This window comes from Nomascus leucogenys, chromosome 2 (assembly GCF_006542625.1).
Source record: "Nomascus leucogenys isolate Asia chromosome 2, Asia_NLE_v1, whole genome shotgun sequence".
Lineage (NCBI taxonomy): Eukaryota > Metazoa > Chordata > Mammalia > Primates > Hylobatidae > Nomascus > Nomascus leucogenys.
The window spans coordinates 22,254,968-22,282,915 of NC_044382.1; the positions used below are offsets into that span (position 1 = coordinate 22,254,968).

Here is a 27,948-nt window from a genome sequence, read left to right on the forward strand (position 1 = left end):
TTCCTAGTCAAAGAAAGGGGAAACAGACGGCACCTGGAATATCGGGTCAGTCCCATCCTAATACTGCGCTTTTCCAATGGGCCTGGAAAACGGCACACTAGGAGATTGTGTCCTGCACCTGGCTCGGAGGGTCCTATGCCCACGGAGTCTCGCTGATTGCTAGCACGGCAGTCTGAGATCAAGCTGCAAGGCGGCAGCGAGGCTGGGGGAGGGGCGCCCGCCATTGCCCAGGCTTGCTTAGGTAAACAAAGCAGCCAGGAAGCTCGAACTGGGTGGAGCCCACCACAGCTCAAGGAGGCCTGTCTGCCTCTGTAGGCTCCACCTCTGGGGGCAGGGCACAGAAAAACAAAAACTCAGCAAGAAACTCCACAGACTTAAATGTCCCTGCCTGACTGACAGCTTTGAAGAGAGTAGTGGTTCTCCCAGCACGCAGCTGGAGATCTGAGAACTGACAGACTGCCTCCTAAAGTGGGTCCCTCACCCCTGAGCGGCCTAACTGGGAGGCACCCCCCCAGTAGGGACAGACTGACACCTCATTCAGCCGGGTACTCCTCTGAGACAAAACTTTCAGAGGAACTATCAGACAGCTGAATTTGTGGTCTCACGAAAATCCGCTGTTCTGCAGCCACCACTGCTGACACCCAGCCAAACAGGGTCTGGAGTGGACCTCTAGTAAACTCCAACAGACCTGCAGCTGAGGGTCCTGTCTGGTAGAAGGAAAATTAACAAACAGAAAGGACATCCACACCAAAAACCCATCTGTACATCACCATCATCAAAGACAAAAAGTAGATAAAACCACAAAGATGGGGAAAAAACAGAACACAAAAACTGGAAACTCTAAAAAACAGAGCACCTCTCCTCCTCCAAAGGAACGCAGTTTCTCACCAGCAACGGAACAAAGCTGGATGGAGGATGACTTTGACGAGTTGAGAGAAGAAGGCTTCAGACGATCAAACTACTCTGAGCTACGAGAGGAAATTCAAAACAATAGCAAAGAAGTTAAAAACTTTGAAAAAAAATTAGAAGAATGGATAACTAGAATAACCAATGGAGAGAAGGGCTTAAAGGAGCTGATGGAGCTGAAAGCCAAGTTTCGAGAACTACGCGAAGATTGCAGAAGCCTCAGTAGCAGATGCGATCAACTGGAAGAAAGGGTATCGCTGATGGAAGATGAAATGAATGAAATGAAGAGAGAAGGGAAGTTTAGAGAAAAAAGAATAAAAAGAAATGAAAAAAGCCTCCAAGAAATTTGGGACTATGTGAAAAGACCAAACCTACGTCTGATTGGTGTACCTGAAAATGATGGGGAGAATGGAACCAAGTTGGAAAACACTCTGCAAGATATTACCCAGGAGAACTTCCCAAATCTAGCAAAGCAGGCCAGCATTCAGATTCAGGAAATACAGAGAACGCCACAAAGATACTCCTCGAGAAGAGCAACTCCAAGACACATAATTGTCAGATTCACCAAAGTTGAAATGAAGGAAAAAATGTTAAGGGCAGCCAGAGAGAAAGGTCGGGTTACCCACAAAGGGAAGCCCATCAGACTAACAGCTGATCTCTCAGCAGAAACTCTACAAGCCAGAAGAGAGTGGGGGCCGATATTCAACATTCTTAAAGAAAAGAATTTTCAACCCAGAATTTCCTATCCCGCCAAACTAAGCTTCATAAGTGAAGGAGAAATAAAACACTTTACAGACAAGCAAATGCTGAGTGATTTTGTCACCACCAGGCCTGCCCTAAAAGAGCTCCTGAAGGAAGCACTAAACATGGAAAGGAACAACCGGTACTAGCCACTGCAAAAACACGCCAAATTGTAAAGACCATCGAGGCTAGGAAGAAACTATAGCAAGTAACGAGCAAAATAACCAACTAACATCATAATGACAGGATCAGATTCACACATAACAATATTAACGTTTAATGTAATGGGCTAAATGCTCCAATCAAAAGACACAGACTGGCAAACTGGATAAGGAGTCAGGACCCATCAGTGTGCTGTATTCAGGAAACCCATCTCACGTGCAGAGACACACATAGACTCAAAATAAAGGGATGGAGGAAGATCTATCAAGCAACTGGAAAACAAAAAAAGGCAGGGGTTGCAATCCTAGTCTCTGATAAAATAGACTTTAAACCAACAAAGATCAAAAGAGACAAAGAAGGCCATTACATAATGGTAAAGGGATCAATTCAACAAGAAGAGCTAACTATCCTAAATATATATGCACCCAACACAGGAGCACCCAGATTCATAAAGCAAGTCCTCAGTGACCTACAAAGGGACTTAAACTCCCACACAATAATAATGGGAGATTTTAACACCCCACTGTCAACATTAGACAGATCAACGAGACAGAAAGTTAACAAGGATATCCAGGAATTGAACTCAGCTCTACATAAAGTGGACCTAATAGACATCTACAGAACTCTCCACCCCAAGTCAACAGAATATACATTTTTTTCAGCACCACACCACACCTATTCCAAAATTGACCACATAGTTGGAAGTAAAGCTCTCCTCAGCAAATGTAAAAGAACAGAAATTATAACAAACTGTCTTTCAGACCACAGTGCAATCAAACTAGAACTCAGGATTAAGAAACTCACTCAAAACCGCTCTACTACATGGAAACTGAACAACCTGCTCCTGAATGACTATTGGGTACATAATGAAATGAAGGCAGAAATAAAGATGTTCTTTGAAACCAACGAGAACAAAGACACAACATACCAGAATCTCTGGGACACGTTCAAAGCAGTGTGTAGAGGGAAATTTATAGCACTAAATGCCCACAAGAGAAAGCAGGAAAGATCCAAAATTGACACCCTAACATCACAATTAAAAGAACTAGAAAAGCAAGAGCAAACACATTCAAAAGCTAGCAGAAGGCTAGAAATAACTAAAATCAGAGCAGAACTGAAGGAAATAGAGACACAAAAAACCCTTCAAAAAATTAATGAATCCAGGAGCTGGTTTTTTGAAAAGGTCAACAAAATTGATAGACCGCTAGCAAGACTAATAAAGAAGAAAAGAGAGAAGAATCAAATAGATGCAATAAAAAATGAAAAAGGGGATATCACCACCGATCCCACAGAAATACAATCTACCATCAGAGAATACTACAAACACCTCTATGCAAATAAACTAGAAAATCTAGAAGAAATGGATAAATTCCTCGACAAATACACCCTCCCAAGACTAAACCAGGAAGAAGTTGAATCTCTGAATAGACCAATAACAGGTTCTGAAATTGTGGCAACAATCAATAGCTTACCAACCAAAAAGAGTCCAGGACCTGATGGATTCACAGCCGAATTCTACCAGAGGTACAAGGAGGAACTGGTACCATTCCTTCTGAAACTATTCCAATCGATAGAAAAAGAGGGAATCCTTCCTAACACATTTTATGAAGCCAGCATCGTCCTGATACCAAAACCTGGCAGAGACATAACCAAAAAGGAGAATTTCAGACCAATATCCTTGATGAACATTGATGCAAAAATCCTCAATAAAATACTGGCAAACCGAATCCAGCAGCACATCAAAAAGCTTATCCACCATAATCAAGTGGGCTTCATCCCTGGGATGCAAGGCTGGTTCAACATACGCAAATCAATAAATGTAATCCAGCATATAAACAGAACCAAAGACAAAAACCACATGATTATCTCAATAGATGCAGAAAAGGCCTTTGACAAAATTCAACAACCCTTCATGCTAAAAACTCTCAATAAATTAGGTATTGATGGGATGTATCTCAAAATAATAAGAGCTATCTACGACAAACCCATAGCCAATATCATACTGAATGGGCAAAAACTGGAAGCATTCCCTCTGAAAACTGGCACAAGACAGGGATGCCCTCTCTCACCGCTCCTGTTCAACATAGTGCTGGAAGTTCTGGCCAGAGCAATCAGGCAGGAGAAGGAAATAAAAGGTATTCAATTAGGAAAAGAGGAAGTCAAATTGTCCCTGTTTGCAGATGACATGATTGTATATCTAGAAAACCCCATTGTCTCAGCCCAAAATCTCCTTAAGCTGATTAGCAACTTCGGTGAAGTCTCAGGATACAAAATTAATGTACAAAAATCACAAGCATTCTTGTACACCAATAACAGACAAACAGAGAGCCAAATCATGAGTGAACTCCCATTCACAATTGCTTCAAAGAGAATAAAATACCTAGGAATCCAACTTACAAGGGATGTGAAGGACCTCTTCAAGGAGAACTACAAACCACTGCTCAATGAAATAAAAGAGGATACAAACAAATGGAAGAACATTCCATGCTCATGGGTTGGAAGAATCAATATCGTGAAAATGGCCATACTGCCCAAGGTAATTTATAGATTCAATGCCATCCCCATCAAGCTACCAATGACTTTCTTCACAGAATTGGAAAAACTACTTTAAAGTTCATATGGAACCAAAAAAGAGCCTGCATCGCCAAGTCAATCCTAAGCCAAAAGAACAAAGCTGGAGGCATCACGCTACCTGACTTTAAACTATACTACAAGGCTACAGTAACCAAAACAGCATGGTACTGGTACCACAACAGAGACGTAGATCAATGGAACAGAACAGAGCCCTCAGAAATGATGCCGCATAGCTACAACTATCTGATCTTTGACAAACCTGACAAAAACAAGAAATGGGGAAAGGATTCCCTATTTAATAAATGGTGCTGGGAAAACTGGCTAGCCATATGTAGAAAGCTGAAACTGGATCCCTTCCTTACACCTTATACAAAAATTAATTCAAGATGGATTAAAGACTTATATGTTAGACCTAAAACCATTAAAATCCTACAAGAAAACCTAGGCAATACCATTCAGGACATAGGCATGGGCAAGGACTTCATGTCTAAAACACCAAAAGCAATGGCAACAAAAGGCAAAATTGACAAATGGGATCTCATTAAACTAAAGAGCTTCTGCACAGCAAAAGAAACTACCATCAGAGTGAACAGGCAACCTACAGAATGGGAGAAAATTTTTGCAACCTACTCATCTGACAAAGGGCTAATATCCAGAATGTACAATGAACTCAAACAAATTTAAAAGAAAAAAACAAACAACCCCATCAAAAAGTGGGCAAAGGACATGAACAGACACTTCTCAAAAGAAGACATTTATGCAGCCAAAAAACACATGAAGAAATGCTCATCATCACTGGCCATCAGAGAAATGCAAATCAAAACCACAGTGAGATACCATCTCACACCAGTTAGAATGGCCATCATTAAAAAATCAGGAAACAACAGGTGCTGGAGAGGATGTGGAGAAATAGGAACACTTTTACACTGTTGGTGGGACTGTAAACTAGTTCAACCATTGTGGAAGTCAGTGTGGCGATTCCTCAGGGATCTAGAACTAGAAATACCATTTGACCCAGCCACCCATTACTGGGTATATACCCAAAGGACTATAAATCATGCTGCTATAAAGACACATGCACACGTATGTTTATTGCGGCACTATTCACAATAGCAAAGACTTGGAACCAACCCAAATGTCCAACAACAATAGACTGGATTAAGAAAATGTGGCACATATACACCATGGAATACTATGCAGCCATAAAAAATGATGAGTTCGTGTCCTTTGTAGGGACATGGATGAAACTGGAAAACATCATTCTCAGTAAACTATCGCAAGGACAAAAAACCAAACACCGCATGTTCTCACTCATAGGTGGGAATTGAACAATGAGAACTCATGGACACAGGAAGGGGAACATCACACTCCGGGGACTGTTGTGGGGTGGGGGGAGGGGGGAGGGACAGCATTAGGAGATACACCTAATGCTAAATGACGAGTTAATGGGTGCAGGAAATCAACATGGCACATGGATACATATGTAACAAACCTGCACATTGTGCACATGTACCCTAAAACCCTAAAGTATAATAAAAAAAAAAAATTCAATCGGGAATTTGATTAAAGCATTTCATTAAATGTGGGAAAAAAAAAAAAGAAATAAGCAAGAAGCAGTCTCAGCACCAACTAGCTATTCTAGGCAGCTGGGATATTCTTGAAATCAAAAGTATTAGATGATGTTGAAATGCCATAGTGATGATGATGAGAAACCCAAAGGTTTGAAGGACTGGAAATGCTAATTTTGTTCTATTAAAATGTCCTATCTGTAACACACAGCTCAACACTTAGGAGCTCTCAGTAGCTTATGAATTGCATGAATCAAGGCATATAGGAGGTCAAAGCTGCAGAGTAGGTAAAGATGAACCTTATTACCTTTAGTCCTCTCAGCTCTTCCACCTAAAGTCTATTCTTACTCCCTCATGGCCTCACATCACATAGTTGCTCGTGCCACTGTCTACATAGTTGAATACTTAATATGTAGCTAATACAGATAATTAATAAATGTATAAGATCCTTTTGAAGAGATGCTTGTCTCTCCAAAAGCTTCTTACAGAATCTTTGAGCCAGAAAGATCCTAACAGAACATCCATTCATTCAATTTGTTTTCCTACCATGTGACAGGAACTAGTCTAGAAACTAAGGAGACAGTGGCAAAAAAGATAATAGTATTAACAAATGCTAATAATATATAATATTATTTTCAAATATTATACAGTGTTCTATATCCAATGCACTATTCCATAAGCTTTACATAAATTAACTCTTATAATCCCATAATAAGCTTATGAGATAGTGCTATTATTATGCCCATTTTTCAGAGGAGTAAAGTGAGGCACAGAAAAGGTCAAGTAACTTGCTTAAAGTTACAAGGCGAGTAACTGGTGGAGCAAAGATTCAAATTCAGGAAGTTGGTGTTCCAGATCCTGCTCCCAAATACCACATAGTACTGCCTTTCTCCATCTCCGCTGTCATGAAGTTTATATAGTAATAGTGGAAACAAACAAACGGGTAAATGTAAAAACATATAATTATACAACACATATGTAATCTGATATGATATGATATAACAAGATAAAGCTACTGGGTCAGAGATATATTTTAGATAAGGTAGTCAGGGAAGGTCTTCATGAGAAAATGGCATTGGAACAGAGACCTGGAAAAAATGAGGCTATTTTTTTCATCCAGTCTGGTCATTTTCAAACTGTGGTCTGTGGAATCCCAGCACGGGCCTCGGCCCCCTGTGGCTGGTGACAGGAAGATTGGTTGGGTAGGACAACAGGTGCAGGACCATCTCCTGGTCAACCACAGCAGCTCAGCTTCCAACTGGTTTGGATTTGGGGGTTCAAAGTAAAATTAGGCTTAAAAATATTTCATGACTTAAAAAAAGCTACAGAAAACCATTGATTATATCCAGATCCAGCTTCTTTCACAGATAGATAGTTCACAGATAAAGAAACTGAGACATGAAGAGAAGTAACTTTCTCAAGGGCTCACTTGGATAGTGATCCGTAGGACAATGAGAAGAGAAGCCAGATTCCCTGACTTTGAATCTAGTGTACTTTCTCTAACACTAGGCTGCTAGTTTTAACTCCCCCCATCATCCAGGACATTTTAACCAAATCTCTAGAAAGTACAGATAGAAGGTTACATCCAACACACTGTCTCTCTTTCAAAAATTCATAGCCAAACTCCAGGTTTAGTAAGAGCAAACTCCTGGGATGCTATGGACTCCCCTTATATTCTATTAGCTTGCCCTCATCTTTGCCTCCAATTATAGTTTATGTTTTTTTCTGATCTTAACCCATTATATGTTTTGTGACTATGTTACTGCATGTACTTCTTATAAGTTATTTCCAAACCTTTGTGGAAATGTGTTTGTACATCAGTGAAAGGAGTGTTTATAGTATGAGTCTGGCTGAATAAAAATTACTGAGAGATCCAGGAGCCTTCAAATAAAAGAGATTCTAATGACGGACCCTTCTGTACCATGATAGGCAATGAGGAAGAATTTGAGGAATCTTACCTGCCCAGTGGCCCTCAACTCATACAATTAGACATTCTCAGGCTCCTTTGAAGTTTGAACACACTTCTCCTACCAGAACTCTGGCTGACATAGTTATAACTGAGATTGACCAAAGCTCTCAGTAACTCTTACATTTCTAGTATAAGCTTCATTTAAGAAAAGCACCCACAGTCAATTTATCCCCATCAGCTGTGTTAATTGTATGGCAGCCAAAAGCCTTTGAATACCTATCTCTGTTTTCCAGAATAAACTGACAATAGTATTACGTGTTGAACTATTCAAAGTTTGTGTGTCTATTTAAAAAAAGTGTAAGCAGCTGGGTCACATTACTGTCTATAATAAGTTATAACAGGAAAACAGATACATTTGGGGAATGGCAATTGGCTTTATAGCCAATTGATGGGCTTATAGATGACCCTTCCAATTTTTAATAATATCCATAATTTATGTGTGAGCAAGGAAACGCAAAGAGGCCTAATGCACCCTTCTGACTTAGTACAAATAACTTTTATTTACTCAGGCAATACTTCATGGTCCAGTTAACTTCTTAATTAAAGACAGCAAGATGCTCATGTTCCATGCAAGTGGCATGGAAAATACTGTTTTGTGTGCGGTATGTTCACTTGGGAGTTGGAACTGCTTTGCTTACTGAGGAGAAGCCATCATAGCCTTCATTTTGTTTCTAAACTAACCAGAGACACGACTTTGCTCCTTGCAACTAATTTATCAATGGAACCTATTCAGACTATGTGCGTGTCTGCCATCCCATGATAGTTCTCATTTTTTTTCCCTCATAAACAGCACTCAGAATCCAAACCTTAACACTTTCTCATCTTTATCTCCCTCCTTCCCCAGCTTAGGTTCTTTAGTGGTTAGAGGAACAAAAAGGAAGCACGTTTTAGGAGACTCAGAGTAGAAAATGGCTGTAAAGAGCCGTACTTCAGACTCCAGAAATTCTAAGACAACGACTACCTGCCATTGAACTTGCATACAATTTCAAAACCAAGAAGAACAAAACTGGAGGTATCACATGTCCTTATTACAAATTACATTAAAAAGTTATTGAAATCAAAGCAGTATGGTACTAACAAAAACAAACAAAAAACAGACATATAGATAAATGGAACAGAATAGAAAGGTGAGAAATAAATCCACAGATATGGTTAAGTAATTTTCAACAAAATTACCAAAATATGTGATGGGTAAAAAATAGTCTCTTCAATAAATGGTGCTGAGAAAATAGGACAGCCACACGCACAAAAATGAAATTGAACCCTTATTTTATACCATACACAAAAATCAACTCAAAATGGGTTAAAGGCTTAAGCATAAGACCAGAAACAGTAAAAGTACTAGAGGAAAACATAGGGCCAAAGCTCTATGACATTGGTCTTTGAAATGACTTTTTTCTTATATGAGCCAAAAGCATAGGAATAAAAAGCAAAATTTAGCAAACAAGTAGGACCACATGAAACTAAAACTTTTCCATACAATAAAAAAATCAACAAAATGAAAAGGCAATCTATGGAATGTGAGAACATATTTGAAAACTACCTTCCTGATAATGGATTAATAATAAAACTATATAAAGAACTCATTCAACTCAAGAGCATAAAACTAAATAGCCCAAATTTAAAAACTGGCAAAGAACCTGAATAAACCTTTTTCCAAAGAAGACATACAACTGGCCAACAGGTATATGAAAAGGTGTTCAACACCACTAATCATCAGGGAAATGCAAATCAAAACCACAATTAGTTATGACCTCACCCTTTTTAGAATGGCTGTTATCAAAAAGAAGAAAGATAACAAATGTCGGCAAGGATGTAGAGAAAAGAGGACCTCTTTGTATTGTTGGTTGAAGTGTAAATTGGTATAGCCATTATGGAAAACTGCATGGAGCTTCCTCAAAAAAAGTAAAATAGAACTACCATAGGATACAGCCATCCCACTTCTGGGTATATATCCAACAGAAAGAAAATCATTATCTCAAAGAGATATCTGCATGCTCATATTCACTGTAGCATTATTCACAATAGCCAAGATATGAATTCAATCTAAACTGACAGATGAACGAGCAAAGAAAATATGGTATATATACACAGTGGAATACTATTTGGCCTTAAAAGAAGCAATCTTGTCATTTTTAACAACATGGATGAACCTGGAGAACATTAAGCTAAGTGAAATCAGCAAGTCACAGAAAGGCAAATACTGCATAATCTCACTTTTATGTAGAATTTTAAAAAGTCAAACTCAGAAACATTGAGTAGAAGTGTTGTTAGTGAGGGTTGGAGTGGGGTAGGTGAAACAAAATGTTCATCGAAGAGTACACACTTTCATTTATAACATGAATAAGTTCTAGAGACCTAATATACAACATGGTGACTATAGTTAATAAGCATGTATTATATACCTGAAATTTGTTAAGAAAGTAGACCTTAGGTATTCTCACCACATGCATAAAATAAGGCAATTATGTGAGGTGGTGAATATGTTACTTGGCTTTATTCTGTTAGTCATTTCATGATGCATATTAAAACATCATTAAGTTAGTACACCTTAAATATATACAATTTACCTGTCAATTATACCTCAATAAAGTGGTAGGGGAACCCCCAAGCTAGACCACTAGGAGAAATTGGGTCACAAGAGAGAGAAACAAGAAGTAAGGAACAGTAAATTAGGAGTGAATATTAATCCTATGAAATCATCCTAGTTTCTTAACTCCTGCATGATGATATATATATATATATATTACTATATATAAATTATAATTTTATATATAACTATATATTACTATATATATAGTAAGACCTATATATATAGTAAGACCTACATAAACTATAGTTTTATATGTAACTATATATATTACTATATATATATATATATATATAGTAAGACCTTACTTACCATCATCCATAGGTTCTTGGAAACTGCCACTTTAAGTGAAATAACATGTAACAAAAGCATTTTTTTTCTCACCAATGTGATAACAAAATGACTCTGGACAAAACAATGTTTCTCAAGGACCTAATATATGCTGTTCTACTTAGAGTTGCAGCTTCTAAGAACCTACTGAGGACATTAAGTAAAAACGTATTGTACAGTCACAACACCATAAACCAAGGACTGAACCTGCAAGGTACTTCAGAGGTCCGTAGTATAAATGAGTTAAGCAACGGGGTGTGACACAATAGTGACTGGTGAGACTATGCCAAACTGAAGAACAAATGTCTCATATAAAGTATGAAGTTTACAAAATGTGAGGGTGCCCCTGAGCTCTACCCCGTAAGAATATCAAATCACTCTACCATATTTTTGTTCCTTCATAAGAATCCGAAAATGTAGATTTTTTTTTAAATGTGAAATTCTCAGATTTTTAAATATGAGAAGCACACATATTAAAAGAAAAATACTGTGTGAGACAAATAGACTACATCTGTGACCTGGATGCAGTTTGTAACTTCTGTCACAAGCTCACTTAGTACTTTCTAAGGCAGGTCACTAAAATTATTTCACTTAACTCTTAACGAGAAATATATTAAGTATACAATATCATCTCAGTGATTAAATCATCCATAATTAAGCTCAGTTCTGTTGCATTATCCACTGTTGTTTCCAGTTTCCTTCTCATAGTGCTTATGAATCTTCTCATGAGTTCAACATGCATTTCAAAGTTATTCCTCATGAGAGGGAAATTGCCACGTGTAACTACTTGTCACACTAAACATGGTATCATTAAAATTTACCACTTAACAGTCAGTTTGGTCACAGGGAAGAATACTGCCATTCTGGATTTTAGTTCTAAATTTAGCTGGGTATAATTTGGTAAATCTTGCTTTCTTTCTGAGACTTCGTGCCCCAACCAGTAAATGAAGTAATTGGTCTAATTAAATTATTAGGTGCTTTTAACATTCAGCCTAGATATGTCTTGGTAATTAGGATGATGGAATAAATCTCAATTGACATCATGCTAAAATCAAAATGGATTTTTACAAATCTCCCTCTTCATTAAATAAAGAAATGATAGATCCAAAAATAACAATTCATGTTGAGGATGACTGGCTTAGGGTTTCAAAAAGTGTACAGATATTTCTCAACTTTGATAAATATTGACAAACTTGGATACCCTCATGCCCCATTTTATATGTGGAATTTAGACTTTAATAAGAACCAACATTTACACAGGATTTTGTACAGCACTGATGTGTGTGTGTATGGCGGGGGGATGGGGTTGTCTTTTTTTTTAGGTTCTGGGGTACATGTACAGAAGGTACAGGTTTGTTACGTAGGTAAATGTGTGCCATGGTGGTTGGCTGCACCTATCAACCCGTCACCTAGGTTTAAAGCACTGGTGTGTGTTGTTCCCTTCCCCGTGTCCGTATGTTCTCATTGTTCAGCTCCCACCTGTAAGTGAGAACATGCGATGTTTGGTTTTCTTTCCTGTGTTAGTTTGCTGAAGATAATGGCTTCCAGATCCATCTGTGTCCCTGAAAAGGACATGATCTCATTCCTTTTTATGGCTTCATAGTACTTCATGGTGTGTATGTACCACATTTTCTTTTTTAGTATCTTTTATTATTATACTTTAAGTTCTAGGGTACATGTGCACAACGTGCAAGTTTGATACATAGGTATACATGTGCCATGTTGATTTGATGCACCCATCAACTCATCATTGACATTAGGTATTTCTCCTAATGCTATCCCTCCCTCAGCCCCCCATCCCCTGACAGGCCCTGGTGTGTGATGTTCCCTGCCTTGTGTCTAAGTGTTCTTATTGTTCAACTCCCACACAAGTGAGAACATGCGGTGGTTGGTTTTCTGTCCTTGTGATAGTTTGCTGAGAATGATGGTTTCCAGCTTCATCTATGTCCCTCCGAAGGACATGCACTCATCTTTTTTATGGCTGCATAGTATTCCATGGCTTATATGTGCCACATTTTCTTTATCCAGTCTACCACTGATGGGCATTTGGGTTGATTCCATGTCTTTGATATTGTAAATAGTGCTGCAGTGAACATACACATGTATGTATCTTTATAATGGAATGATCTATATTCATTTGGGTATACACCCAGTAATGGGATTGCTGGGACAAATGGTATTTTTAGTTCTAGGTCTTTGAGGAATCACCACACTGTCTTTCACAATGGTTAAACTAATTTATATTCCCACCAACAGTGTAAAAGCATTCCTATTTCTCCACAGCCTCATTAGCATCTGTTGTTTCTTGACTTTATTAATAGCCATTTTGACTGGCGTGAGGTGGTATCTCATTGTGGATTTGATTTGCATTTCTCTAATGATCAGTGATACTGAGCTTTTTTTATACATTTGTTGGCGAAATAGATCCTTCTTTTGAGAACTGTCTGTTCGTGTCCTTTGCCCACTTTATAATGCATTTTTTTCTTGTAAATTTGTTTAAAGTTCCTTGTAGACTCTGAATATTAGACCTTCCTCAGATGGATAGATTGCAAAAATTTTCTCCCATTTTGTAGGTTGTCTGTTTGCTCTGATGATAGTTTCTTTTGCTGTGCAGAAGCTCTTTAGTTTAATTAGGTCCCATTGGTCAATTTTTGCTCTTGTTGCAATTGCTTTTGGCATTTTCATTATGAAATCTTTGCCCATGCCTATGTCCTGAATGGTATTACCTAGATTTTCTTCTACAGTTTTTGTGGTTTTGGGTTTTACATTTAAGTCTGTAATCCACCTTAAGTTGATTTTTGTCTATGGTGTAAGGAAGGGGTCCAATTTCAATTTTCTGCATATGGCTAGCCAGTTCTCCCAGCTCCCGTTTTATTAAATAGGGAATATTTTCCCCATTGCTTGTTTTTGTCAGGTTTGTTGAAGATCAGATGGTTGTAGATGTGTGGTCTTTTTTTTTTTTTTTTTTTTTTTTTTGAGATGGAGTCTCGCTCTGTCACTCAGGCTGGTGTGCAGTGGCACAATCTCAACTCACTGCAATATCCACCTCCCGGATTCATGCCATTCTCCTGCCTCAGCCTCCCAAGTAGCTGGGACTACAGGCACCCAGCAGCACACCCAGCTATTTTTTTTTAATTTTTAGTAGAGATGGGGTTTCACCATGTTAGCCAGGACCGTCTCGATCTCCTGACCTCGTGATACGCCCTCCTCGTCCTCCCAAAGTGCTGGGATTACAGGCATGAGCTACCTCGCCCGGCTGTGTGGTCTTATTTCTAAGTTCTGTATTCTGTTCCATTGGTCTATGTATCTGTTCTTGAACCAGTGCAATGCTGTTTTGGTGAGTGTAGCCTTGTAGTATAGTTTGAAGTTGGGTAGCAGGATGCCTCCAGCTTTGTTCTTTTCACTTAGGATTGTCTTGGTAATTTGGGCTCTTTTTTGGTTCCATGTGAATTTTAAAATAGTTTTCTCTACTTCTGTGACTAATGTCAATGGTAGTTTAATGGGAATAGCACTTGGTCTATAAATTACTTTTGGCAGTATGGACATTTTCACAATATTGATTCTTCCTATTCATAAGCATGGAATGTTTTTCCATTTGTTTGTGTCCTCTCTGATTTCTTCAAGCAGTGGTTTGTAACTCTCCTGAGGAGATCCTTCCATTTTCTTGTTAGCCGTATTCCTAGGTATTTTATTCTCTTTGTAGCAATTGTGAATGGGAGTTCATTCATGATTTGGCTCTCCACTTTTCTGTTGTTGGTGTATAGGAATGCTCATGATTTTTGCACATTGATTTTGTATCTTGAGACTTTCCTGAAGTTGCTTATCAGCTTAAGAAGCTTTTGAGCTGAGATGATAGGGTTTTCTAGATATAGGATCATATCATCTGCAAACAAAGTTAGTTGACTTCCTCTCTTCCTATTTGAATATGCTTTATTTCTTTCTCTTGCTGGACTGCCCTGGCCAGAATTTCCAATACTATGTTGAATAGGAGTGGTGAGAGAGGGCATCCTTGTCCTCTGCCAGTTTTCAAAAGGAAATTCTTCCAGCTTTTCCCATTCAATATAATATTGGCTGAAGATGTGTTATAGATGGCACCTGTTATTTTGAGGAATGTTTATTCAATACGTCATTTATTGGGAGTTTGTAACAGGAAGGAATGTTGAATTTTATTGAAGGCCTTTTCTGAGTCTATTGAGATAATCATGTGGTTTTTGTCTTTAGTTCAGTTTATGTAATTATATTTTTTTAATTGCATATGTTGAACCAGCCCTGCTTTCCAGAGATGAAACAGACTTCATTATAGTGGATAAGCTTTTGGATGTGCTGCTGAATTCATTTTGCCAGTATTTTACTGAGGATTTTTGCAGCAATGTTCATCAGGAATATTGGCCTGAAGTTTGCTTTTTTTGTTGTATCTCTCCTAGGTTTTTGTATCAGAATTATGCTGGCTTCATAAAATGAGTTAGGGAGGAATCCCTCCTTTTCAATTGTCTGGAATAGTTTCAAAAGAAATGGTACCAGCTTCTCTTTGTACCTCTGGTAGAATTCAGCTGTAAATCTGGTCCTGGGCTTTTTCTTTTTTTGTTGTTTTTTTGTTGTTGTTGTCTTGTTTTTTTTTGTTGTTGTTGTTGTTGTTGGTAGGCTTTTACTGCCTCAATTTCAGAACTCATGAATGGTCTATTCAGGGAATCAACTTTTTCCTTGTTCAGTCTGGGGAGGGTGTATGTGTCCAGGAATTTATCAATTTCTTTTAGATTTTCTGGTTTATACGCATAGAGGTGTTCATAGTATTCTCTGATGGCTGTTTTTATTTCTGTGGGGTCAGTGATAATATCCCCTTTATCATTTTTTATTGTGTCTATCTGATTCTTCTCTTTTCTTATTAGTCTAGCTAGTTGTCTATTTTATTAATTTTTTTTTTTTTTCAAAAAACCAGCTCCTAGATTTGATTTTTTGAGTTTTTTTTTTTTTTTTTTTTTTTTTTTTTTGTGCCTCCAACTCCTTCAGTTCTGCTCTGATTTTGGTAACTTCTTGTCTGCTAGCTTAGGGGTTTGTTTGCTTTTGGTTCTCTAGTTCTTTTAGTTGTGATGTTAGGATGTTCATTTGAGATCTTTCTAGCTTTCTGATGCAGACAATTAGTGCTATAAATTTCCCTCTTAACACTGCTTTAACTGCATCCCAGAGATTCTGGTACATTGTCCCTTTGTTCTCATTAGTTTCAAAGAACTTGATTTCTGACTTAATTTCATTATTTATCCAGGAGTCACTTGGGAACAGGTTGTTCAATTTCCATGCAGTTGTGTGGTTTTTAGTGAGTTTCCTAATCTTGAGTTTTAGTGTAATTGAGCTATGGTCTGAGGGACTGTTATGATTTCAGTTCTTTTGCATTTGCTGAGGAGTGTTTTACTTCCAATCATAATTGGAATTTTATCAATTTTAGGTCACTTTTACAGTAAGTGCCATATGGTGCCAAGAAGAATGTATATTCTGCTATTTGTGGCTGGAGAGTTATGGAGATATCTATCAGGCCCACTTGATCGAGAGACGAGTTCAAGTCCTAAATATCTTTGTTAATTTTCCGTGTTGATGATCTGTGTAATATTGACAGTGGGTGTGAAAGTCTCGCACTATTATTGTGTGGGAGTCTAAGTCTCTTTGTAGGTCTCTAACAACTTGTTTTATGAATCTCGGTGCTCCTGTATTTGGGTGCATATATATTTAGGACAGTTGGCTCTTATTGTTGAATTGAACCATTTACCATTATGTAACGCCCTTCATCTTTTTAAATTTTTGTTGGTTTAAAGCCCGTTTTGTCAGAAACTAGGACTGTGACTCCTGCTTTTTTCTGTTTTTCCATTTGCTTGGTAAATTTTCCTCCATCGCTTTATTTTTAGCCTTTGTGTGTCTTTGCACAAGATGGGTCTCTTGAATACAGCACACTGATGGGTCTTGACGCTATCCAGCTTGCTATTCTGTGTCTTTTAATTGGGGCAATTAGCCCATTTACATTTAGGGTTAATATTGCTATGTGTGAATTTGATCCGGTCATCATGATGCTAACTGGTTATTTTGCAGACTTGTTGGTGTAGTTGCTTCATAATGCCATTGGTCTTTGTACTTCAGTGTGTTTTTTTAGTGGCTTGTAACAGTTTTTCCTTTCCACAGTTAGTGCTTCCTTCAGGAGCTCTTGCAAGGCAGGACTGGCAGTAACAAATTCCCTCAGCATCTGCTTGTCTGAAAATGATTTTATTTCTCCTTCACTTAGGAAGTTTAGTTTGGCTAGATATAAAATTCAGGGTTGGAAATTTTTTTAAGTTGTCGAAAATTGGCCCCCAATCTCTTCTGGCTTGTAGGGTTTCTGCTGAGGGGGGTCTGCTGTTAGTCTGATGGGCTTCTTTTGCTAGGTGACCTGAACCTTTCTTTCAGGTTGCCCTAAACATTTTTTTCTTCATTTTGACTTTGGAAAATCTGAGGATTGTGTATCTTGGGGTTGATCTTCTCATGGAATATCTTACTGGGGTTCTCTGGATTTCCTGAATTTGAATGTTGGCCTATCTTGCTAGGTTGGGGAAGTTCTCCTGGATGATATTCTGAAGTACATTTTCCAACTTGGTTGCATTCTCCCTGTCTCTTTCAGGTACTTCAATCATTCATAGGTTCATTCTTTTTACATAATCCTATAGTTCATGGCAGCATTGTTCATTCCTTTTCATTCTTTTTTCTCTAATCTTGTGACCTGTCTTGTTTCAGTAAGATAGTCTTCAAGCTCTGAGATTCTTTCCTCCACTTAGTCTATTTCACTATTGATACTGTGGCTGCATTGTGAAGTTCTTGTACTGTTTTTCAGCTTCATCAGGTCAATTATGTTCCTCTCTAAAGTGGTTATTCTGGTTAACAGCTTCTGTAATGTTTTATCATGGTTCTTAGCTTCCTTGCACTGGGTTAGAACATGCTTCTTTAGCTCAAAGAAGTTCGTTATTACCCACCTGTTTGTTTTGTTTTGTTTTGTTTTTTTCTTGAGATGTAGCCTTGCTCTGTCACACAGGCTAGAGTACAGTGGTGTGATCTCGGCTGACTGCAACCTCCACCTTCCAGGTTCAAGCAATTGTCCTGCCTCAGCCTCCCCGAGTAGCTGGGACTACTGACACGTGCCACCAAGCCTGGCTAATTTTTGTATTTTTAGTATAGGCGGGGTTTCACCATGTTGGCCAGGATGGTCTCGAACTCCTGACCTCAGGTGATCCATGCACCTCAGCCTCCCAAATTGCTGGGATTACAGGCATGAGCCACCTCATCCAGCCCATTATTACCCACCTTCTGAAGCCTACTTATGTTAGTCAGTTCATTCATCTCAGCCTCAGCCCAGTTCTATGCCCTTGCTGGAAAGGTACTGCAATCACTTGGAGGAGATGAGGCACTCTGGCCTTTTGAGTTTTCAGCTTTTTACACTGATTCTTCCTCATCTTTGTGAGCTTATCTACCTTTGGTATTTGAGGCTGCTGACCTTTGGATAGGGTTTTGTGGGTATTTTTTTGTTGATGTTGTTGTTGCTTTCTGTTTGCTTTTAACAGTCAGGCCCCTCTTCTGTACAGCTGCTGCAGTTTGCTGGGGGTCCACTCGAGACCCTGTTCTCCTGGGTCTTTCCTGCACCTGGAGGTGTCACCAGTGGAGTCTGCAGAACAGCAAGGACAGCTGCCTGCTCCTTTCTCTGGAAACTCTGTCCCAGAAGGGTAGTGACCTGATGCTGGCTGGAATGCTCCTGCATAAAATATCTGGCAACCCCTACTGGGGGTGTGTGTGTCGGGGAGTCTCACCTAGTCAGAAGGCATGGGATCAGCCACTTGCTTAATGAAGCACTCTGGCTTCCTCTTGGCAGAGCAGGTGTTTTGTGCTCAGGGGAATCCCCCTTGTCTGGACTGCCTGGCCTCCTCAGAGCCAGCAGGCAGGAAAGACTAACTACTGAGCCTGGAGACCATAGCTGCTTCTCCCCCTGGGGGTCCATCCCAGGTGGATTAGAGTTCGATCTGTAAACCTCTGGCTGCAGTTGCTGAAATTCCCACAGGGAGACCCTGCCTGGTAAGGAGGGATGGAGCCAGGTCCCACCTAAAGAAGCAGTCTGGCCACAATCTGCTACAGCTGCTGTGTTGTGCTGTGGGGAATTCTTTCCCGTCCAAACCACCTAGTCTCCAGGGCACCAGCAGGGGAAAACGACTGGGGCACAGTGATGGCAGCTCCCCCTCCCCTCTGGAAACTTGGTCATCTCAGGCAGTCTTCAGCATGCTGCTGCTGGCCACAACTCAAGCAGCTGCTGAGAGTCTGCACAGCTCTGTTCTTGGGTCCAAAGACCTTGGTGGTGTGAGCTCACAAGGGTATCTTCTGATCCACGGGTTGCACAGATATGTGGGTAAAGCTTGGTTTCCTTGGCAGGGTAGCACAATCGCTCACCACGCCTTTGGCTGGGGGCGGGAACTCCCCATTGCCCGTGCTGCTCCCAGATGGGCCATCACTCCACTCTGCTTATCCTCACTCTCTGTAAGTCACACCAACACCTCACCAGTTCCAGTGAGAGAACCTGGATACCTCAGGTGAAGGTGCAGGATTCACACGCTGTCTTCATTCTTCTCAGTGGGAGTGGCCATCTGCAGCTGCTTCTAATCAATTATTTTGACCCCTCCATGTGTGTTTTAATCTTTAAATATTTTATTTTGCTTTTGCTATGTTATAAAATGAGTGAAAACGTCATTACTGAATCAGAGTGTATAAACATTTTTAAGGTACTTGAAATATATCATGAAGCTATTTTTTTCAGAAAGACTGTGCCAAGAATGCTAGATCCAGCAAAAATGTTTAAGAAGAATGAGAGAAAAGTCCAATTTTAGAAGAAGGTAACACAGCAAAGGAAAAATTTTAAACTAAAAGCTACTGAATATAAAATGGGCTTTATTTGAGAGTAGTAAGTCTGTCATTAAGAAGATATCCAAGCAGAAGTTGTAAGACCATTTGGCTCAGAGGAAGTCCAAACATCGGATGAAATCTAGACTATATGATGATGTGAAAATCATCATCATTATCATCATTGTCAGAAGGAGGTGAAGGTAGCGGCTACCATTTCTGGACCTCACTTTATGTCAAGTTCTGTATTAACAGTTAAAAAACACTATCTTACTTATTTGTGACCACACATGATGTAGGTGTTAATATCTCAGTTGTGCAGGTAAGAAAACAAGCATTTGAAAGGTTAAACAATTGTTTGAAGATTACTCACTGAACAAATGGTAGCACTAGTTGCCACCCAAGTCCAACAAGACAGCACATGCTCACACCCATGTTGTCACACTGCCTCTTGGTATAAGCAACTTCTAAAATCCTCATTTATATATGACTTTATAATTTTAAATGCTGGTTTTCATACATGAGAATATCTTACGATAGGCATAGCCAAGATTTTTTATGGGATAAAATATTTTAAAAGACATAAATACTCTCAATATTTGCATAATAATTTTCCACTTTATTCTCCTAATGTAAGTTAATTTTTCTGATCCATTCAAGTTTTCTTTCTACCCTCTCCTCTCCTGAACTTCTAAATTCAATACAGCAATGGGCTAGGAGCCCTATACCCACCCTCAAATGGAGTTTGAGGTGAACAGGAAGATAAATTCATGATACAGCTTTCCTATTGCTGTAGGTGTGGAACAATAATAGGTGCTTAATAAATGCTGTTTTCCTTTCCTTTGCTAGGTTGCATTAAGTTATGCAAAAGCATAATCTAATCCTAGCACCATAAGATGTGAGGTAAAAAGCTTCTTTGAGGAAGTAGGGATGTACAACTTTGTCTAAGAAAGAATGAATACTAAGGAGACCTTTACTCACAAAGTAGCAATAAAGGTTTCCTTAGTACTCATTCATTCGTTCTATCTACTAGTAGTTCCTGCCAAAAACTTAGCAATTAAAAAGATATCCAATTACATTGAAATAGCATTCAAACATAGAGTTGTATAGCATTAAATCCCTTAACTTTACAAACTTTTGTGCTAATGCATTCAAGTGGTATTTCTAAGACATGCTGCCTTTGGATGTCATGGTTGAATACTTAATTTAGCATGTGTCCCTCTCAATCTCTTTTCTGGACAGCATGATACTTTACCACTTAGAAGCTGTACATCCATTTGGCTGAAAGCTAGAATGTTCTGGGGCTTTCATTCAACTCCCAGATGCAAATCTTTATAAAGATGAACATTTCTCATTAATTTATCTTCCTAATGATTGCTATCACACTAATCAATTTGTAGTGACTTTACTAGGGTTGCAACCTTCAGTAATGAAATCAGATAGTGTTGAACACTGTGTGAATTGCTTAACTAATCTCAGCTCCTCTCAGATCAGTGAAACACAAAACCACAACGAAGTCAAGTGTTGCTTCATTAGTTGCCCTCACTTCGAGTAGTTGACTAATCTTGCTCAACTGGACACTGACCTCTTTTCAATAGGAAAAGCAGAAGGCGATACCCCATAAAATGGAAGCAGCTGTGATCTACATAAAAATGACACTGCAGGTAATTATGCAGATGAGAGGCCCCCAGAGGTAGTCTACAGACAACAGTCAGATACATCAGAAAACAACCAGTAAGCTGAAGATAACAAAGTGGTGAATGGAAAGGTGCTAAAAACTACATGTGAGGTTCATAAGCATCATGTGAGGTTATGACTCAGTAAAAATGGCAGATCATATTGGTTGCCTGCCAACCACTCATTCCTCCCACCTTCCTTAATACCAGAACCCCAGTTTCTTTCAGCTGGCAATAACTTCTGTGCTTAAAGACAGGCAAGCTCTGTGGACTAAATCATCATCTTAGAAATCTTTTTCTTTCACCTTTTCATGCCAATATACTTGATTTCAGTTTTTGTGGACACATCAAAGAAAGACTAATTCTTCCTTTAATGTTATGCCTAATATGTTATTCTCTATTCTGTTCTCTGTGCTTTGATGTTATCCAGAAGGGAAATACTAAATGTTTATGAACCGGACCACTTCTAATATCTCTCCCCTGAAAATCAAGACATAGCCCCATTGCAGGAAAAAAAAAAATCATATTCTTAAGTTAGACATTAAATAGATGATTTTAAAAAATGTCTTTATAAACTGACAACTTATTATTAACATTTTTTAGATACTCTTACTATATGATTCCATTTATATAAAGTTCTAGGAAATGCACATGGGTGTGGAAGTAGGAAGGATGCAGCAGGATGGGGGGATTAAAGTGGAGCAAGGAGAAATTATCAGCTGTGACAGATACATTCGTTATCTCGATTGTGGTGGTTTCATGTGAACAGACATATTTTAGAACTTATCAGATTGTAGCTTATCAGAAGTGTACTTCAGGAAAGCTGTTAAAATTTTAAATGTACGATATACAAAATAAACAATATAGGCATGCATTACTTGATGAGGATACGTTATGAGAAACATGTCATTAGGTGATTTTGCCATTGCACAAACATCATAGAGTGTCCTTACACAAACCTAGATGGTGTACTCTACTACACACCTAGGCTATATGGCATAGCCTATTCCTCCTAGGCTACAAACCTGTATGGCATGTTCCTGCACTGAATATTGTAGGCAATCGGAACAGCGGGAAGTATCTATCTAAACATAGAAAAAGTACAGTAAAAATACATATGGTGTTATAATCTTATGAGACCATTATTGCATCAGTACAGAATAGTATTCAAGGTATGGTTTTGTTAAAAAATACATATGCATGGAAAATGTTTGATAAAACAGTCAATTGTTCCTTTTTTTTTTTTTTTTTTGAGACAGAGTCTCACTGTTGCCCAGGCTAGAGTGCAGTGGCACGATCTCAGCTCACTGCAACCTCCACCTCCTGTATTCAAGTGATTCTCCTGCCTCAGTCTCTGGAATAGCTGGGATTACAGTTGCCCGCCACCGTGCCTGGCTAATTTTTGTATTTTTAGTAGAGACAGGGTTGCACCATCTTGGCCAGGCTGGTCTCAAACTGCTGACCTCTTGATCCACCCGCCTCAGACCTCCAAAGTGTTGGGATTACAGGCGTGAGCCACCGTGCCCAGCCAAAACAATAAATTGTTAACAGTGCTTGCCTCTGCAGAATAGACTTAAGAGACACTTTCATTTTCAGAGACTCACTGGTTCAGTTTCTCAAACATCTACTGATCATATACTATGTGCTAGGTACAGCAAGAGGTCTGAGGAATACAGTGGGGAAAATCCAGACAATCTCCTGCTCTTCCAAACATATAAACATAAGAATGTGAAAGAATGACGGTTATAAGGAATAAAAACCAATGTGCTCTTTATATACGGCTATTATGCTAGATGGACTGATTGGGTGAAGGAGGTCTTTCTAAACAGGTGACATCTGAGCTGATACAAAGATGAACAGAAGGAGCCCTCAATGAAAACATCTAATAATGCATTTTATAGGCCTTAGTGAGAACTTTAGACTGTATTCCAGATACAACAGGAAACCTGTGGGAAATCCTTTGTGAAGAGGTGGAGAGATTTGACATTTTGAAGACTACTTTGGCTACAATTTGTATAATGAAGCTAAAATGGTAAGGCAGCAGACAGTGAAGAGACTGTTGCAGTGGTGCAGGTGAGAACGGATGGTGGCTTGACCTAAGGTGTGGTGTGTGATGCAGAAGAGTGAATGAATTTGTGCACAGGTTTCAGGTAGAGCTCACATAACTTACGGATTTTATTATGTATGCATCTCTGTGTGTCTTTTTTCCTTCAGTTAGAAGACACTTCTTTTGTTATTAGAAACATATAAGGCTATAAAACTTTTCTATTTTTGAAAAAAGTTATTAAAAACAACGGAAAATAGCGAATTTGAGGGCTTTTTATTTTCTTTAAACAGTGATTTGAAAGCACTGCAGATAGCTCATATATTTCAGTATTAAAGTAAGTAATTAAATATAAACATAAGTATTGTTACTTCTTAAGCTTACAAGCAGGTATATCTCTCAGTTAGGATCAGCTGTCTGTCAATTTCCAGAGAGGCTGGCTAACACATTTGCTAGACATCCAATTCCTGCATACAGACCCAACAGATGTACCCAGTACCCTGTTTTCAAGTCTTCTAAAACACATTTCCTAATATCTTGACATGACTAATTCTATACCAAGGAAACTTATTTCAGGATGTTTTACTCAACACATATCAACTGTTCTTCTTATGTTCTTAAAATCTACCTTTTACCACTTTCAGTCTAATAAGAGCATTTATATATTTATGGAATTATTCCTAATATAGATTAGAAGGGTTGATAAATGACAGCCTGTGGCCTATTTTTGTATGACTCCCAAACTAAGAATGCCATTTAAGTTTTGAGAGCTGTAAAAAAGAAAAAAAAAGTTTAAAATAAAACTAAAATATTTACTTTCTGGCCCTTTACGGAAAAGGTATGCCAACATCCATAGAAGGAAATGACCAAACTAAACTAGTGAGTTAAACAAGTTGAATATAGGAAAGACTATTAGTCTAAAGTTCAACTAGAAATAGGTCTATGATAACTAACCAAATTGCCAGGTGGGGAAAACAAGATATAAATTAAGAGCAATGCATATAACAGATATTTCTTAAATGCTTAAAACTGTCTCTATTCTGTCCAAGGCAGAATTATCATCTGACTCTCCACGTTACAGGGTCACCTCACTACTCCTTCTAGGGTATAGGTTTCTCAATGACAGTAAATATGTTTACAATTCTCTGCATTCTTTAAGTACCCAAGACATTGTGCTATAGGTTCCAGTTATATTTTATAAATAATCATTGTATGGCTAAATTCATTTGCTATTTTTGATGGTTTTAACATCCTGACTCCCTCTCTTTTGCTAAGCACACAAGAGAGTAAACTTATTCGAAATTTAGCAGTCGTACTAGTTTAATACAATTCAAGACTTTGTATAATATTCAGATAAAATCAGCCAATGCACCAAGTTGCTGAATTTCAATAATTATGCTAATCAATGCACACAATGCAAGTAGTGCTTTGGGGGAACTTTCCCGTTATGCCTTGCTCGCAGGTGAAGGGGGATCAATCCGAGGCAGAGCAAAGCATTAATAATCCTTTTCAACCAGCAAACTCTACCACTCCACCAAAAAACAAAAATAAAAACTAAAAATAAAAAATGAAACCAACCAACTGAAAAACAAAACCACTAAAAGAACCCCACACAATTTGGAATAAAGTGGTGAATAAAGGCAAGATATGTATGTAGGAATCACTGCTATAGCAATAAAAAAGAAAAGAAGGAATGAAAGAAAAAGCTTAGGTAGGAAATAATGGTTAACAGAGAAGGCTTGAAATCTTTGTCCTGCTACAAGCATGAAGCTTTTGACATGAAACTTCTCCAAGCCTCAATTCTTTAATCTATAAAATAGAGGCAATAATAGTCCCCACCTCAGTGGACAAATCTGTGAACTAAATTAGATAATGATACTGCGTGCAAAACAGCAATGTGCCTAGAACAGGGTACACACTCTGTAGTGACTATTTAAATACCATTTCAGAATGTAGCTGTTGATATTGAATTAATTCTTTCTTTTCCTTCTTTCTTTTTTTTTGAGATGGAGCCTCACTCTGTTGCCCAGGCTGGAGTGCAGTGGTGTGATCTTGGCTCACTGCAGCCTCTACCTCCTGAGTTCAAGCAATTCTCCTGCCTCAGCCTCCCCAGTAGCTGAGACTACAGGTGCTCACCACTATACTTGGCAAATTTTTGTATTTTTAGTAGAGACAAGGTTTCACTATGTTGTCCAGGCTGGTCTCAAACTCCTACCTCAGGTGATCTGCCCACCTTGGCCTCCCAAAGTGCTGGAATTACAGGTGTGAGCCACTGCACTCAGCTTGATATTGAATTGATCCTAACCAACACTGGCTACACAGTGTAAAGTCTTAATGAAAAACAAAATTCTAGTAGTTTAGTTCTGTGTTTCTAAAAATGGCTTTGAAGTACTCAATGAATAAAATAAACAGCAATATTATCTGCATTCGTATATTTTTTATGGCTTTTCCACATTTGCTGTCTTCCTTATTTGCAGCACAGTCTATAAAGTTGGGTAGCAGGGACTGCTACCTTCTATTCAGCAGGAATGGAAAGAGGCTCAGAGAGGTCATCTCACTTGCTTACAGTACCACTGCTGTGATGATACTCAAAGATTCAGAAGTGAAAGTGAATTCATCTTACTACCAGTATTACTCCCCACCCCAATCCTCTGTACTCAGCTAATAGCAAGATCAATTCCTCCAGATTTAGATTCTAGAGCAACACTAATGCCTTCTTCTCTCAGCAGAAACTTACTGGTCGGGACTGGATTTCTTTGGCGTAGAGAGGTTGCAAGAATTCGGAGTCTCCTTCTAGCTTTAGACCTTTTTCTGTGATCCTTAGGTTTCCCATTCCATCCTGAAATAGAACACAGAGATAACAAGGAAGATATGATTAGCCAAAATTTCAAAACACCTCAGGCTGTCAAAAACGGAAAGTTATTGCCTTTTTTTTTTTTTTTGAAGGTATGGAATAAGGACGGGTATTCAAAGAACATGTAAAATATTAGGAAGTATTGTTTAATGCAGTTATGCATATTATCTTTTTCACTCTTTCTGAGAAAATTCAATTCCAAGCAAATGGTAATGCCCCCTAGTCATCCACATACACAGATTGGGGCGGGGGGCAATTTTGCTAGGCAGCACAGAAAGAATGGAGAGAGAAGGTAAGTAGGAGGAGAGAAAAGGATAATTCTCCAGGAAAAGTGAAAGATCCTATTTCCAAAACTCTACAGAGATTTCAAGCTGGCAGTCTGTTGGTTAAATCCAGACTTTGGACATGGGTGTTTGAGTCACAAAACATTTAAAGAGTCAAGTTAGTTGCTAATATTTTAAAAAAATATTTTGTTATGGAAATAGTATATGCGAAAGTAGAAAGAACAGATAGCAAACACATATGTAGCTATCACTCATCTTCAACAATTATCAATTTATGGCTATTATTATCTATTATTGCCACCTACACTCCCCTTCTTTGTTTAAATATAACTATAATCCCATTACCACACACATAATCCAGAAGTAACAATCATTCCTTAATATCAAACACCCATTGTCAATGTTCAAATTTCACTAATATGTTTTTTTCTCTCTATAATTTGCTTATTTGAATTAAGTTCCTTACAGCAATTGTTTGCTACAGAAAATACTAGGCCAGTTTCTAACATTTCCAGTCAGTAATTTTCTCTCTCATACATCCGCACATATACAAATATATACACGTATACTTTGTTTGATAAATGTCATTTTAAAAATAGAATTTCTCAGAGTTTAGATTTTGCTGAACATTCCCATAATTTCATATAATGTATTCCCCTATTTCTTATATTTCCTGTAAATTGCTAGTTACATCAAGAGGCTTGATCAGATTCAGGTGCAATTTTCTAGAAAGAATATATCCTAGGAAATGGGGTATATTAGTTTTCTATTGTTACAGTAACAAATAACACAACTTAGTGGTTTAAAACAACACAAATTTATTACCTTACAGTTCTGTGTGTTAGAAGTCTGACCAGGACACAATGGGCTAAAATCAAGGTGTCAGAAAGGCTATATCCTTTCCTGGAGGCTCTAAAGGGAGAATCAATTTCCTTGCTCTTTCTGGCTCCTGGGCTCATGGCCTCACTTCCATCTTCAAAGTCAGCAGTCGCTGACTGAATTTTTTTCATGTAAAACCATTCTTGACTCTGAATCTTCTGCATCCTTCTTCCATTCTCAAGGACCCTTGCGATTTCACTGGGCACATCTGGATAACCCAGGATAATCTCCCTATTTTAAGATCACCTGATCAGTAATTGTAATTCTATCTGCAATCTCCATTCCCCTTTTCCATGTAATATAATACATTCATGGGTCCTGAGATTACACATGAACATCTTTGAGGTGGAGTGAGGGGCATTTTTTCACTTACTTCATGGGAGGTTCTTCTATCAGTAGGCACATAACAACTTTTGCCATGAGGTTATCAGCCAATGTAGTGTTTGCCTAGAGGACCTATGATTTCACTAGAGGTTTCA

The 27,948-nt window shown here is 38.5% G+C and overlaps 1 protein-coding gene across 2 annotated transcripts in view; it reads right to left on the minus strand.

Moving 5' to 3' along the window:
* Positions 1–27,948, minus strand: part of SGCD (sarcoglycan delta) — a 426,978-nt gene that overhangs the window by 219,916 nt on the left and 179,114 nt on the right. For both annotated transcript variants that reach the window (XM_003268565.3, XM_003268564.3), the window contains one exon: positions 26,190–26,291. In XM_003268565.3, the coding sequence (XP_003268613.2) occupies positions 26,190–26,291 (102 nt within the window). The remainder of the gene's footprint in view (positions 1–26,189; positions 26,292–27,948) is intronic.